A 17,243-nucleotide genomic window follows, 5' to 3' on the forward strand; every position below is an offset into this window, starting at 1 on the left:
TGGGTCAGGGCAAGGCAGGTCAGAAGGCCCGTAGGCCACACACACACAGAAGGCCCGTAGGCCACACGCAGTAAGCAAGGCAAGGCAGAGAAGGCCCGTAGGCCACACACACACAGAAGGCCCGTAGGCCACACACCGTAAGCAGGGCAAGACAGGTCAGAAGGCCCGTAGGCCACACACACACACACAGAAGGCCCGTAGGCCACACACCGAAAGCAGAGTAGGCAGGTCAGAAGGCCCGTAGGCCACACATACACACGGAAGGCCCATAGGCCACACACCGTAGTCAGGGCAAGGCAGGTCAGAAGGCCCGTAGGCCACACACACACACACAGAAGGCCCGTAGGCCACACACCGTAAGCAGAGCAGGCAGGTCAGAAGGCCCGTAGGCCACACATACACAGAAGGCCCGTAGGCCACACACCGTAAGCAGAGCAGGCAGGTCAGAAGGCCCGTAGGCCAGGTAAGAAAAGCAAGGAAGAAGGCCCGAAGGCCGCGCAGGGCAAGGAAGAAGGCCCGAAGGCCGCGCAGGGCAAGGAAATGCCCGAAGGCCGCGCAGGGCAAGGAAAGGCCCGAAGGCCGCGCAAGGCTAGAGCAGGGAGCCCAGGTGAGCTCGATGCCGAAGCCCCGAGGGAACTGTCAGGCAGGGTTATAAGGGCCAACCCAGAACATAGAGTGGACAGGGGAGATGGCCTGGGCCTGTCAGGAGAGCCAGCACTAGAGGGACCCCTGGTGGTGAGGCGGTTGCACTGCAGCCAAAACTGTAACAGTGTGCTCCACATGGGTATTTTATTGCAATGCGTGTTAAATTTATCCGACCTGCAAGATTTTTGCTTTGCATGCTGTGAAGTGCTGTGAGAGAGAGAGAGAGAGAGAGAGAGAGAGAGAGAGACAGACTTTTTATAAGACCTATATAGTAGTCAACTATTTATATCACTGTAGGAAGGCCAGCTGATAACTCGAGGTGAGGTTTTGGTGGTGGTTTAGGGTTTTGGAGCCAGTTTGACATGCAGAGTGAGATGTATGAACTGCACAGTACACCTCAGTGAAGATCTGACGTCATTTGGAGTGAGGAAAGTCTCCCTAAGATGAAATTTCTACTGTGTTCTCGCACCCTAGCTTGACCACCAAAACCTCACCTCAAGTTATTAGCTGGCCCTCCTATAGTGATATAAATAGTTGAATACAGTGAAGGCCTCCCCAGAGGCTCTCTTTTGCTCTCTCTCTCTTAAGCCCAGAAATGGCCAAAATGCAATTTGCAATCTGTATTGCAATTCACATTATGGCTGTTTGGGTATATCGCACAGCTTAACGTAAGGAAAAAAGGTGTAGTTATTTCCAGCATTAAAAATATGTGATATCGCCCCTCATTTTCATTAATCCTGCTCAAACCCCTCCCCAATCCCACCCCTATGAAAAATTTGCATTCGTGCAATGCAATACCATTAATATCGCATGCACTATGCCTTTATCGCAGGCATTAACACCATAACGGATTTTGATGAATAACCCTGTTAGTTTGTTAGGGATCTCAGTGTAGAGCAAATTAACAGTAGTCCAAATGGAAGTTCATATACACTTGAATAACCGTAGCAAAAGCAACAGCATCTAGGAGAGGACGGATGGTAGAGTTGGTGAAGACGGAAAACAATACTTCAGTTTCTGTTAGGAATTAGGCAAGTTGGGAGTTCGATATGAAGCCTAGGATCCAGACTTGGTAGCTGAGAGGGGAGAGTTGGCCCTTCAAAAGTCAATTTTTATGTGGGGCAGACAGATCCATTTTCCTGATCCATAGTACTTCTGCCTATTGGGGGTTTAGGTTTGTGGCAGATTCACTCTGTGTGGGTGTGGTAAAACACAAGAACACAAAAGACTAGTATCCCCCAGGCAGTTCCCTCTGGCAAGATCCACCACTTCAAGTCACAAAGTGGTATCCTGCAGGCACTTCCTGACAGGATCTGCTACTTAAGAAAACACAAAGCTGAGTCAGCACAAGTGAGGTGCCAGGATAAGCAGTGTTAATTATTAATACTAGGTTATGTTACAAAAAACAATACAGAATACACAGATATAGCAATGACAATAGTTGATAATAATGTAATACAAACACTTTTCTTACGATTAAGGTAGCTGATTTGCTTCTATCAGTGAAGATTCTTTCTATCTGTTTGTCCCTCTGTCCTCTCCCTCCCCTGCTTCTGTTAATTATACTTTTTTCATCTGTGCATCTGAACCCATGTTTTGAGAAATGCATACGACTTTCCAAAACATGGTCCCGGGTAAAAACTCCCTCCCCATATGGCCTGGTGTTTACTCCTTGTGTTCTCACAGTTGTTACATAGTTATGTGATGTGGGATCAGTATGATTACTCTGAGTCCAAGAAGGCCTACCTTCTGAATATATCCTTGGCCAAACTTGTTGGACTTAGGCCAATCAATTCCACTACAAGGCTTAATTTGTTTTGACATTACCAGTTAGAGTTCTTTTCTAAGTGGTCATTAAAGTCTTGCTGTAGTTTAGGCCAAGTGAGATCAGCAACTGGATGTCATGAAGAGTAGTATGTAATCCGATATTCCCTGCTGAGTTTGTGCAGGGGGGCATGTCAACATTGAACAAGGTTGTGAGAGGATTGAACAATGCGGTACCCTACAAGAGAGATGATGAGGCTTTAATAGAGTAGACCCAAGCAAAACAATTTAGGTGTGCATAGAAATAAAGGTTAATAAATAATAACAAAAAACATGTATAAGATGATATCTCCTTTATTGGACTAACTTAATATGACTAGCTTTTGAGGGATAATACTCTCTTCTTTAGGTTAGAATTCAAATGAGCAAAAGATGACATTACACTAAGAAAACACCAAGAAAAGTCCACAGCCTCAGAGAAACATAAATCATCTAAGACAACCCAAGAATTCACAAGACACTCCACATAGCCACATCCAATGGGCTAGCATAACTACCTAACCTATATAATAACCATGATGTAAATTCTATCCTTAAAAAATATGATGTAACAATGTTCTCTAATACAACTCAATTTTTGTTTATCTAATGTAATTATTCTGAACTGTTATGATGGCGAATCAATGTTTTTTTAACTAATGTAACTATTTTGAACTGTTATGATGGCGAAACCGAATGACGGTATACAAAACATGTTAAATAAATAAAATACCAGGAAATATAAAGTAGTGTAGCTGCAATAAGCAAATTATAAAGGGCATTATGAGGTCCATATTCAGCGCAACTTAGCTGGATAAGTTTCAATTTATCTGACTAAGTGTCGATGGCTGAATATCTAGACAGGAGCAATGGTCACCACTTAGATGGATAACTACTTATCCAGTGAAATAGCCAATTATGTGGTGGGAGGGATGGGGCTGTAATTGGAAGGAGTTGAGTTAGCTGGCTGAGTTAGCTGGCAAAGTTAGCTGGTTCAGCCACGTAGCAGCTAAATATGGACCTCAGTATTGATAGGGTGGGGGGAATAGGTAAGGGGGGTTTGATGGGCAATATAATTTTATGGTTCATGATGTGGAAAGAAATCTAGGTCTTCACTTTAACATGTAATACTTTGTAATGTCTATCTAGTTTGCCCATCCAAACCAACTGCTCAGCTCTGAAATCTGTATCACTCCTTCAGAGATCCCTTGTCTTATGCTTTCTTGAATTCAGATACCTTCACTGGGAGGTTGTTCCATTTATCCATCTCCCTTTCTATAAATACATATTTTCTTAGATTATTCTTTAAGTTGTACCCTTTCACCCTCATTCAATATCCCTTGTTCCAAAGCCTCTTTTCTGTTGAAAGAGACCTATCTCCTGTGCATTGGTATCTTGGAGGTACTTAAATGTCTCTATGATATCTCCTTTATCCTGCTTTTCCTCTAAGGTATATGTATTTAGGTTTTTAAGTCTGCCCCCATATGTTTTATAACAAAGACCAGTGACTATATTAATAGCCATTCTCTACACTGACTTCATCTGGTTTATGTGTTTGAATGATGTATTGCTATTTTTTATATTTTTGTTTTGCAAGCTTCTTTTGGTTGGACTATGTCTAAAGAAGACTGTTTGCAAATATAACATAGCATTTTGAATGCTGCTGAGAAGTCTAGGAGTATTAGAAAGACTGCTTGCCTGCTTGCCAGACTGGCACAATTCATCGACTGGGCTTATTAGTGTAGTTTTATGCTGTGGTTAGGTCAGAAGCCAGACTGAAAAAGATTCAGGCTATTTGTGGTGAGCTGGAATTTGGATAATTGTAATAACTGTTTTAATGACTTTAATTTGGAAAGGAAGATTAAAGACTGAGTAGTGGTAATTCAGTTCTTTAGGGTCTAGATTGAGTTTTTAATGGATCTCACAATCGCTTTTTTTAAGCAGTCTGGTAGTGATCCGAAGAGAAAACAAATCCAACAACAAAATATAATTCAACCTAGAATAATTATTATAGGAGTGTGGCACTGTGAGTGGCTGGTCTCTGGTAGTAATCTTTTCATAAACTCCTTTATTAGTGACAAAACAAAACAAAAGCAGCTCTGCTATTCTTTGCAGTTCAACAACACAAAGCTAGTATTACAACTTACAGTTCAGTAGTTTATTCCTTCTCTAGGCTTCCTTCTCTTCCCAGGACCTCCTGTTCCCTCCTGGGCCTGGCTAGTTATACACCTTCCCAGAAAACTCCACCTGGACCAGGATTCCCTTTTGTCTTGGGCTTAAGAAGGACTGAGCCAGATCTCTGGATCCGGTCCTTTAAGGTATTTTTGGGTTTTCTCTTGCATACTCGTTCAGGAGGGATTAGAGTAAAAAGTGAAGTCTGGTTCTCCCGGGTGCAATAATGTCCAGGTATCTAATAAATGCAACTCAGACATTACTAAATTCATCCCTATGGAGGCATCCTGGGAAGTGGAAAGCTTTGCATGTTTACAGTCAATCCCACTGTCAACAACTACATTGAGATCCCCACCCAGCACTAATTTATAGTCAGGAAATTCCAAAACTTTAGGTATTAATTTTGTAAAAAAAAAAAAAAAAGAATATGTATAAACATTAGGAGAATAAACATTGCTGAAGAGATATCTTGCCTCAAACAAAGTTCACAACAGCATCACATATCGTCCCTCTTCATCTTTGATTGTTTTCTCAGCCACTAAAGGGAGCTGCTTATGTATAAGGATTGCTACCCCCTCTATCATGTAGAAAAGGAGGAATAAACACATTGGCCTACCCAATTCCTCCTGAGTTTAAAATGTTTTATAACAGTCATGTGGGTCTCTTGTAAAAATATTATTTATGCTTTCATTTATTTATTTATTTATCTATCTGTCAATTCAAATATTTATTTAACTGTTTATTTATTTGTATGCCTGCAGTACCTAGGCCCTAGGCTAGGGGTGACCAATGAATATGCATGAGATATATATGCATACAGTAGAGGCAATGTATGCAGATCTATCTCATGCTTATTCATTGTGGATATCCTGAAAATCTGGCCTATTGTGGCTCGCGAGGACCGGAGTTGCCCATCCCTGCTCTAGGCAGTGAAAAATAAAACATACAAAGCCAATAATCGACAAACAAGTAAAAATTTAAAAACAAACATAAAAAACATAATTACTCCTGCCAGACAGATAAGGACAAATCCTTTGCTCAAAAAGCTGTCAAAGAATATTTTATACCACTGTTTTTATCCTAATCAAAAGCAATTTGAACAGATAATTTTTCAGTAATGTTTTAGTGCAGCTTGTTAAACATAATTCCTGCAGAACAGAATTGTAAAGAACAAGAGCAGCATCTGAGGATGCCCTGTTAGTGGTCTCACCAAGCCGAGCATGCCGGACAGATGGTACATCCAAATGTCCTCTCTGCGATAAGCGAAGCACCCGCGAGGGGTTATAAAGATGAAGTAATGCATTAGCTCTTGGAAAAGAATCAAAGACAACCAGATTATGGACTAACATTAGAATTTTATAGGAAATTCTAAAGTAAATTGGTAGCCAATGTAACTTATATTCTTTAACATATCCAACAATTTTTTCCTTTTTAGCGAAGAGTGAATCCCATCAACTTTAAGTGTGACTATATCTGCCTTAGCCATAATCAGGGAAAAGATTATCCATGGAGAGCCACATGGCTTTCTGGAGTCATGTATGTTACATTAGAACTGGGCCCCGGGGCCCCCCCAGCCTAGGCACCCCACCTTTTCAAAATATATAGTGCCAAAAACATAAGCTATTTGGGGCAAGCATCTACAGTTAAACTGCATGCCAAAGTCAGGATGCACAGCACTGATGTACTCTTCAGCTGTGGGTGCCTACCCAGAGAGCTTATGCTGGAAATTAAACTCCTGGTTCCAAGTGCAATAAACTCATAATTCTGTTGGCCAAGGCTATTCTATTGCTGTGCCCAGTGTGGTAGAAGCAACCAGACACTACCACATAACATGGGATTTGCATGCACCCATACTAATTTTGGTGCTGGTTTTTACTCCTGTTTCAATGCACATTTTTTTTAAGAGTTAAAACTCCTGTTAAATACCAGTGTTAATTTATCACGGAAAAAATGCATACTAAACAGGAGTAAAAACCTGCACTAACATCAGTGTGCCTTATTAAATCAGCCCCCTAGAATGGCCATGAGGCCCTCTTGAGCCTTCATGAGATGCTCCCACACATTCACCTGTCTCAAGGTTGGCACACATCTCACGGACATCCTACCCCAGCCAGATTCAAGGGAAGGTTGCCCTGAGAGAGACTCACTGCCCTCTACCAGCAATGGCTGGCTACCATCAGGACCTGCTTACTGAGGTCCCAGGGGAAAATGAACAGGAAGGGTAGGCTGAGGCAGAAGCCCAGGGCTGCCTTTTGAGTGGAGGTCTAGCTGCTATGCTGCGGTGGGGGTGGTAGCCTCTGGCTTCTTGCAGCCAGCACTGCAGCTGCATCAGCAAGAGGGGCCTCCTTATCCGAGGAGATGATGGTGTCTGTAAAGATGAAAAAAAGGGTGTGGCAAGCTGTCATCAGGTGCGCACAGGGTTTTGATATGCAGTATCATACAAACTGTTAAGAATGCATTCCATTTATGGGAGGAGTGGAGGTAATGGAATGTGATCCTTGCTGTAGGACAACCATCTGCTATAGGGGGTGGTAAGGCCACTGCCAGGCAAAACCTATTCCTTGGTTCAATAGTTCTTTTTTAGTTGCCAAGTTTGAAAAGCAGAGCATAGATGGCTTTGGTCTAAAGCAAATGAGGATCTGTAAAGGTACTGTTTCTCGCTAGTCTCATATAGAAGATAGAATGAGAAAGTAAGGAAAACATACTTTGCGTGTAAGATTCACTCAGACCTAAGCAGTCCACATTGAGCTGTTTGGAGTAGAGACTCCTTTCACTCCCCTCCATGATCCTGATCATCCATAGGAGAATAGGTTGGCATAATAAATTCCAAACCACGTAATAACTTTATTGTCTGGAATTATCCACTCAACCAAAACTATATACATGGATGAGAGGATGTTATAAGTTCAGTACTGAACAGAGAAGCATGGGCTTCCATTATAGTGACCAGAAGATTCCATCTGTTATCCTCTCCCTCACCCCTAAGGGAGGGCTGGGTTGTTCAGACATACCCATATCTGAATTCTCATCCAGTAGGCACCTAAAGCCTAATCACATTTCCCATAGCATTACTTACAAAGCCTGTGGTCTCGGACCTTTTCACTACTCTTCACCCATCCTCTTAGTGCAGTTTGCCCAGGACATTGCACTTCTTGGGGGTACCTTCACCTGAGCATACTCCACTAGTTCTCTTACTCTTCACATCTCTTGAATACTTACTCGGGAGAGGGAAAACATCTCTTCACTCACAGGTCCCTGGCCTCTCAGTTTCACCGCTCTGGTAAGTTCCTCAGTGTGTGTGTGTGGGGCGGGGGGACCTCTCCTTTCTCTCTGTGCTGGTTTCCTGGACCTCCGCACATCCAAGGATGCCCTGGAGCATTCCCAATTTTGTGAACTGATACAAATTTTGCACTTCTCCTTGTTCCTCTTGCCACTCTGCAGCCACCACCTTATACTTCTCCACTCCAATCCAAACCCATGAAGGAAACTGACTCTTCTCCATTTCTTCTTGGCCTCAGTGTTGCGTTCGTGCCTCTTTTTGCCCCTCGCTCCACCCTCTCTACCTTGAGAGCGACTCCCTTCGGCTCTGACGGACAGATGCAGCCGCGGCTTCTCTCTGCCTCTTGGTCCCGGTGTCCCCGGGCTGGCTTGACGCTACGGATCCGCCATGTTCCTGATGATGTAAGGGCACGCGTGCGCGCTCCAGACTTTGTACCCGCAAAGGCGCGAACCTCGGGGGCGTCACCCCGTAGTGATGTCATCCATTTCCACTTTAAAAGGTCTTTGTTTGCTAACCTCTAGCGAGTTAGCAAGGAACTCCAACATGACTTGCTTTGGCAGTCCACGATACCTGCAACAACGATCAGAGTCAGCTAGGGGAATCCTTCTCCACTGCTCTGCCTTTTCTAACTTACCAGGAGTACCCGCTCCACGGGGGCTCCGCTCTCTCTTCTTGATTTCAGATTGCCAAGACGGGAGCCGGTACTCGCTCCTCGAGGGCCTACGTCCCTGAATACTCAGACTCCTCATTGCCTGGAAGCGATAGCAGACGTGAACACAGTGAGTTCTATTGTAGATAGGAATCTGTACTCGCTCCACGAGGGCCTACATTCCTATAGCTCTGAAGACTTCCTTCTGTCCAAGACGTTATCGCAGGTACGGATATCAAGAGTTATATTGGCAAGATTGCAGATAGGAACCGGTACTCGCTCCACGAGGGCCCATGTTCCTAGAATCTTTTACAGACTCTCTTCTACTCTAGAAGCCATTCCATATACAGCTAATGTGAGTTCTTATTACAGACTGTTTGTAGGAACCAGTGCTCGCCTATGGCTCCTGTTCCTAAATATACTGAAGACTCTCTGTGGCATAGAGACCATTGCAGACATCTACTATTGTGAGTGTACCATCTTGTATCCAGTATACCCTGTCTACTCACTACTTCTAGTCTCTCTCTACAGCTCAGCGACCCAGAGATTATATTCCAGTATCAGAGGGGCTTCAGCCCTGCCGAACACATCGACTCACTACTGCCACCTCTGGTGGTCCAGCTTCCAGCCTAATAAAGAACTATTTATGTTTATCTCATATTCTAGCCTAGCCGGTGGCTCCTCTCAGGATCTCCTCCTGCCATCGGCCCAGAAATTCACCATTTCCTCCAAGTGGTCATGCTTTACACTACTATCACTCTGTGGGAGCCAACCACTACCGACCACTAACACCGCTTACGGAAGTATTATATAGATAGCTACCTTCTCTTTCTATGGAACTTGCCAGCCGCCTAAATATAACAGATTGCTACTCCGTAGCGGAGGCATGATAGATTGCTATCTCTGTAGGGAAGTACAATATACCTATTGTTAGCTCCTCTCCTCAGAAGAGTATCATTGAACAGATTACCAACTCCTCTTCCTGGGGAGTTGATCCATAACAGTTTGCTATCTCCTTCCTTACAGGAGCATCTAACAGCAGTTCGCTAACAGAGTACTAACTCCGCCCTCCTGGCAAGGTAAGCTTTACAGATAGCTAACTCCTCCCCTCTGGAAGAGCAGATCATGACAGATTGCTAACTCCTCCCCCTTTCAGGAGAAAAGCAGAATAGAATGCTAACTCCGCCCTCCTGGCGGGGTGAGCGATAATAGATTGCTAACTCCTCCCCTCTGGAGGAGGAGAGCGTAATAGGCCTCTCCTCTTGATTATTTTCTCTCTTTTTCTTGTTATTTTCTGTGTGGTTGTGCTTGAGGTATTCCACTTTCTCCTTTTTTTATTTATGGAATACTTTGTAAATGACTGTAATGGTGTTCATTTATATGTTAACTAAACCTGTGTAATGTTACTGTGTTCACACTTGCACTTAAATGAAAAGTGAAAAAAAAAATCTGGTTTTTCTGATGACTCTCCCATGCAGATCATTGTTGTGTAAGAAATGCTGTACTGTGGACCTATTGACAACTATCCCAGTGTCAGCAGTTCGTTTGCAATTATCTGAGGGGTTCTGTTTTGCAAATCTGACCAGTTTTGGGGAAGTTCTATCAGAAATGTTTCTTGGTCTTCCAGATCTTGCCTTGTCTTCAACAGTTCCTGTAACTTCTATTTCTTAACAACGTTTCTGACAATTTAAATTGTTAGCTGGAAGCATTTAGAGATTTTTTTTTATAGCTTTTCTCTGCTTTGTGAGTGGATCATCTTCATTTTCAAATATGCAACTGCTGCTTAGAGGAGCTCATGGTTGTTGAAGAGTCAGAGTATTTGGTGAACCATGAAATTGTCTTCACCTCACTAACTGAAGACTTAACAAGTCTTCTGGGGCCTTATTAACAACTTTTATTTAAAAAAAAAAAAAAAAGTAATATTGAATCAACTGGAAGGGTATCCAAACGTTTGCACATGCCATAATCACTGTTTTACTATTTCCAATCTATTAAAATCAGCTAATAAATAGTATTTTTGCATTAAAATCGCAGAAAGATGTGTGAAACTTTGTTCCATGTAAAAATTGTATCAGCTTCTGTTCACTTAGAGATCCATTGAAACATGCAGTTTGATTGGGGGTGCCTAAACTTTTGCATACAACTGTAATTTTAGCATTTATATAGTATTAAGGCAGGGTGATTTACAGCACATTACATACAGGTGTAGTGGGTCTCTTCCCCATGCAACTTAAATTCTTAAGTGAGTACCTGAGGCAGTGGGAAATAAAGTGACTTGCCAAAGGTCATATGTATGTTTTGTGTCAAAAATAGGATTTAAACCCAGGTCTGTGGGTTCCTAGCCTAGTATTCCAACCACTAGGCCACCTGCTAAGGGAGATAGTAAAGGCTGTGTCCATATATGTACATATAAAAATATACAGATATTACACATATGTATATGGGCGGGCATTAATTTATTTTATGCAACCAGAATGAAAAAGTTTAGGCGGCAAAAATTTAACATTCTTATACCATATTTAGAAAGCAATTATTTTTTGGGGGGAGGGAGAGAGGGGTTTCACATAATAACATAGTAAATGATGACAAATGGCATATCTAATCTGCACAGTTCAGATTCGTCCACTTGGGTAGATGCATATATAAATTCCCATATGAACCCCAATACCAGTTCCCTTTTCCCCATGTCTTTTACCTGACCTCTCAGTCCTTTTCCTTCATATTGTTTTCTACATGTCTCAAACATGTCCATAATCTTCCACAGTGATAGTCTCCACCACTGCCACTAATAGGCCCATCAGGTCTTGCATCTTCAAATTTTCTTCCTGCAAATCCAGTACTCAGTCAACATCCATGCCTCCTCCTCTGTCTTATTATCAAGTGTTGCAATACTCTTCACAGCCACCAAGATTAGTGATGCTCTGGTAAAAAAGAAAAATAAATTCCCGTCTCCTCATACTCATTGAAGTTTTTGTTTTAACCATGATCCCTCCATATAGGTCACACCAGCCATCTTGGAAGCCCAGTGCTGTGGTACCACTGCTGTTTGTGGTTCTGATTACCACTCCGTGCATATTTACCCCAATGCTTTTTGGAGGCCCACTGCTATTTAGGGTTGTAACCATTGCTCTTTGCAGATTACCCCATTCATTCTTGGAGGAGTAATGCAATCATATCACTGCTATTAAGGATTGTACCCAACGTTACATGCAAGTCACCAAAGTACCTTCTTGGAAGCACAAAGCAGTCATTCCACTGCTAATGTAGGCTGAACTGTCACTCTGGAAGTTACCCCAGTGCTTCAAAATATTTTCTGGTAGTGTCAGTTTTCCAGATGCTACTCCTTAGAACTTCATATCAGACCCCTAGTTCTACAACTTGCTTTTCATTGGAAAAGGTTTGTGTTTAGTGCATTATTAATACTTTTTTAGGTATTTAAATGTCTCTGTCATATACTCTCTGTTTCTTCTCTGTTCTAGATTATATATGTTTAGGTCCTTTAGTCTCATCACTATGGCTTTTGGTGCAGATACTACACCATTTTGGTTGTCTTTCTACCTTCAGCAGACTGGTCAGAACCTCTCTGACCTCCCTTATGATGCATTCCATCTGGACCCATGGCTTTATCAATTTTCAATTTTGCTAGTTTCACACAATCTTTTCCATAAATGTACTTCACTCCCATATGTATCCTTGCCAACCAAGAGCGTTCCTTTTCCAATCTCTTCTTCAGTGAATACCGAACAGAAGTATTTGTTTATCATTTTTGCTTTTTTCTCTTCTCTCACCACACATTGCTCCACTTTATCTTCCAATCCTATAAGTCAGTCTCTGGCCTTCCACTTAGCTGAAAAAAACTGATCACCTTGCTTTTACCTCTTTAGCTATCATTTCTATCAATCACGCATTTGCTCTCCTGATTTCTTTCCTTGTTTCCTTAATCTATACTAGATATTCTTCTCTGTGTTCTTCTTTTTGAGATTGTTTGTTCTTTTTGACTGCTAATCTTTTCACCCTTACTTTTTACAATTATTTCCTTGGAGAAGCATACTGGTTTTCTTTTTGTCTTAACTTTTATTGTCTTTCCTGACATAAATATTTGTTGCCATTACTATAGCTCCTTATAGTTTAGCCCACTATTCTTCCATTTTACCTAACTCTTCCTACCTTACCAGCAGTTTCTTAAGATACTTGTCCATTTTAATATACCCAGTATTTTTTAATTCAAGAACTTTGTGCTTTGTGCAGCTCCTCTCTGTCGTGGCCTTATATCAAACCATATAATCTGGTGAACACTAGTGCTCATGTCCTATTCGCACATTAGGGATATTTTCTCCATTCATAAGTACCAGATTCTGATTGCCCTTTCCTTTATGGTTTCCACTACTATTTGCCTAGGGAGAACCCCTTGAAGAGAATCTCACTCAGTCCGCCAAGGGAATAAACCAACCCACGTCTGGCAGGTTAAAATCTCCCACTAGCACCTACACCTTCATTTACACCTTTTGGATGTGTTTGGCCAGGTTTGAGGCCAGTTCCTCTATTTGAGTTGGACATCTGTAGACCACACTGGTGTAGATGGAAATGCCATTGCTGCTTTCCAAGATAACCCAAATCACCACCTCCTCTCCCCAAGTTCCCTGTATTTCACTTGCTTTGATGATAGTTTTTTATACGAGAGCTGCTACTCCCTCTTTTCTGCCATCCCTATCCGTCCTAAATAGTTTATACGCCAACCAGTATGGGCGTATCCTATTTATGGGACTAATTGAACTACATCTCCGTGATAGCAGCAATATCCAGGTCAGCCTCCAATATGAGGGCTTGTAGATGAGGGATTTAATTGCGTAGACTTTGCACATTTGTGCTCATTTATTTTTGTGATTTATATTCCATTTTTCAGGCACTTCAAAGTGAATTTCTACTTTTTTCCTTGATTCGTCTATAACTCATATAACTTTTACCTTCACCCCTCATTTACCCTGTTGCTCAAAAGTAGACTAGTGTGCTTTCTCACTTTTGTGATTTTTTTCTTCCCACAGTCTTCAAATGTTTGTTGAAGGTGATAGCACAAATCCATTGGCTTCCATCTGCTATCCTCTTCTATTTTAAATGTTTCATTTAATTGATAAACTATGATTATTTCAGAAAATTATAAGAAAATTATCAGTGGAGTGGACTTTTTGCTTTATGTTATTTGACAGTTGTGTTTGGGAAAGGGACCTATTAAGGGACCTGTGTTTCTTATTCTTTTGGTAGGTTATGGCAGCTTACCCTATTTCTATGGAAATGTTGGTGATATTGTAGTAAGTCCCTTGTTGGTGAATTGTTATAAGATTCCACAGTTGGAGAACAAAGATTTGGATCAGTTGGGAGTGACTGGCAATCACCTACTGAGCTTAGAAAACATGATTCTTTTAACTATACAATATCTTGTACGGCTGGGTAAGTTATTTCTGATATTAATGATTGTTTTCTCTCTTTTGTGTTTTCTCTGTAACTTTATGTAACCACTGAATGCCAAAAGTGCTCCCAATGTATAGCAGATGCTGGTTTTAAAATTGACCAGTCATAATAGGCTTCATCGTAGGAGCGAGATTGCTATATGACTCCACCTTATTTTTAATCATCGGTCAATATCATATATTTTTTTAAAGATTTTTACAAATGCTCAGTGAATATAACCGCTGGTTTACTTCCCTCAGAAGTCTTCAAATCTTAACATGCATTACTTCAATGTGGCGTGTATAACATCAATGGATACATTTTACCAAGGATTTTTTTAAAGTGACTTATCTGAAAAATCAACGCTGGTTTGTTTAACTCAGAAGCCTTCAGTTCTTAACATGCCCGACATGGGTCCATGTTTCAAGGGCTTAATGTCAGCGTCTATGAGATGAAAAAGATATATTATCTTGAAATTTCTATAAAACCAGTAACATAAACATAATCTATGCGAATACAAGTAGGTGCAATCTCTTGAATTAAAGAAGCAGCTGAAGCACTTACTGTATTTGTAGTCTATTTTGAAACTTAGATCTTAAACATGGCGTTCCCGCGTTCTATTTCCTGTGAGAGCGCCGGAAACACCAATCTTATAAATATGCAAAAGTGACGTCATGATCGTAATCAAGTTAGTGTATACCATTCGACAGCAATATTCAAACCATTAGGTTGAACGGAATTCAATCTACAGATCCATTGTTATTCTCTGCAATTGAGGGTAGCCTTAACATTGCCACCTCTCGGGTTAATATGAAATAATTCAGTGACACGCCATTTAATGTCTTGAAAAGTATGATTATGTTGGAGGCAATGAGATACAATCGTGCTTGAAGTTTGGAAGTAGCTAAACAGCTACGATGTTCAGTTAGTCTAGTTTTAATGGTGCATTTGGTGCTCTCTAAATAAAGGAGGGGACATGGACATTGAAGCATGTAAATCACATTGGTAGAAGTGCAATCTGTCTGATCATAAGCAATGTGAATTTTCCCATAGGGGTCTGTCCATGTAGTGCCAGTGATAGCTTGATTGCAGAAAGAACACTTGTTGCAAGTCCAATGTCCTATGGTGGTACGATCAAAAATAGTAGATGAATCAGATACATAAGAATGAATTAACAGATCTTTCAGATTCTTACCTCAACTGAATGCAATAATGGGTCGTTTCTGAAAATTTGAGTGCATTTTTAAAGTAGGCCAATGATATAAAATTAACTCAGAAATTTGTGAAGAAAGAATGGAATAAGGTAAAACACATGTCAATGGAATTTCTTCAGAATGTTTATCAAGGAGTAGCCAGTCACGTTCTCCGTTGTAAGCCCTTTTGTAAGCTAGCTTAATATACTTGATAGGGTAACCTCGTTGCAGAAACTTATCGATCATAATTTGTGATTGCATAATAAAATCCTCTTTATATGTACATAAACGACGAAGCCGGAGGAACTGACTGTTAAATTTTTGCGTAAATGGAAGGGGTGAAAACTGGAGAAATGTAGATAAGTATTTCTTGCACAAGGTTTAACAAAAATATTAGAACTCAAAAATCGATCTTTTTTTTCTGGAAATCATAACGTATGGTAAACTGTAAATGGCTGTGAAGAGAATTAAGCCATTGTAAAAAAGAAGTCAGTGAAAGTTCTTCAGAATTCCAAAGGAAAAATCCATCATCGATATAACGATACTAATGGGAGACATTCTTGAATTCAGGGGCTCCATTTACATTTACAACAAATACATAATGCACAAAATTCTATACTCTGGACATCCAAGCCCTTTACACTAATATAGCTCAAAGAGCAGCTTTAACAATCATTTTGGATACTTTGGAACAAAGACCACGACCTCATCTTATACCATCAGATTTTCTTTTAATTTTGGCACAACTAGCTCTCACTGAAAATTATTTTATTTTTCAAAATAGTTTTTACAAACAAATCCAAGGCACGGCTATGGGGGCCACCATGGCCCCCAGTGTTGCAAATTTATACGTTACAGCGTTTGAACAAAAATATCTATATGGAGCCCCTGAATTCAAGAATGTCTCCCATTGGTATTGTTACATCGATGATGTTTTTTTCCTTTGGAATTCTGATGAAATTTCACTGACTTCTTTTTTACAGTGGCTTAATTCTCTTGACAGCCATTTACAGTTTACCATACATTATGATTTCCAGCAAATTGAATTTTTGGATATTTTAATCACAAAAATAGATCGATTTTTGAGTTCTGATATTTTTGTTAAACCTTGTGCAAGAAATACTTATCTACATTTCTCCAGTTTTCACCCCTTCCATTTACGCAAAAATTTACCAGTCAGTTCGTCCGGCTTCGTCGTTTATGTACACATAAAGAGGATTTTATTATGCAATCACAAATTATGATCAATAAATTTCTGCAACGAGGTTACCCTATCAAGTATATTAAGCTAGCTTACAAAAGGGCTTACAACGCAGAATGTGACTGGCTACTCCTTCATAATAAACATTCTGAAGAAATTTCATTGACATGTGTTTTACCTTATTCCATTCTTTCTTCACAAATTTCTGAGTTAATTTTATATCATTGGCCTACTTTAAAAATGCACTCAAATTTTCAGTAACAACCCATTATTGCATATATTCGAGGTAAGAATCTGAAAGATCTGGTAATTCATTCTTATTTTATCTGATTCATCTACTATTTTTGATAGTACCACCATAGGACATTGGACTTGCAACAAGTGTTCTTTCTGCAATCAAGCTATCACTGGCACTAAATGGACAGACCCAAACGGGAAAATTCACATTGCTTATGATCAGACAGATTGCACTTCTACCAATGTGATTTACATGCTTCAATGTCCATGTCCCCTCCTTTATATAGGGAGGACCAAACGCACCTGTTATGCTCAAGCTTGTGAACCCTTGGACCAACGGAAGGATGGTATACCTTAGGAGGTGGATCCGCAGGTTCTCCCATCAGGTGGTGAGGCAGAACAGAAGGTGCGACCAGCTGACCCTCGGCACTGGAGACTGAGGTGGCTGTGGAGGCAGACGAGGAGACAAGACGTCGAGGAGACAACTGAGTCTTTGCCACTGGAAGCCCGCGGTCCCCCCGGGAGGAGCCTGTAGGGACCCGGGCCACTGGGACTTGGGTGGACCTTTGAGAGGTCAAGGAGTCGTGAGGTCGGTGCAAGGGCTAACTGGAGCTTCAT

General features: G+C 41.1%; 1 protein-coding gene across 5 annotated transcripts in view; it reads left to right on the plus strand.

The window, feature by feature from the left end:
- Nucleotides 1-17,243, plus strand: part of GREB1L (GREB1 like retinoic acid receptor coactivator) — a 729,370-nt gene that overhangs the window by 482,295 nt on the left and 229,832 nt on the right. For 4 of the 5 annotated variants that reach the window (XM_029591103.1, XM_029591104.1, XM_029591105.1 and 1 more), the window contains one exon: nucleotides 13,809-13,994. The exons of the other annotated variant lie outside the window; for it this stretch is intronic. In XM_029591103.1, coding sequence (XP_029446963.1) covers nucleotides 13,809-13,994 — 186 coding nt within the window. The remainder of the gene's footprint in view (nucleotides 1-13,808; nucleotides 13,995-17,243) is intronic. 5 annotated transcript variants of the gene reach the window in all.

Source organism: Rhinatrema bivittatum, chromosome 2 (genome assembly GCF_901001135.1).
Source record: "Rhinatrema bivittatum chromosome 2, aRhiBiv1.1, whole genome shotgun sequence".
Lineage (NCBI taxonomy): Eukaryota > Metazoa > Chordata > Amphibia > Gymnophiona > Rhinatrematidae > Rhinatrema > Rhinatrema bivittatum.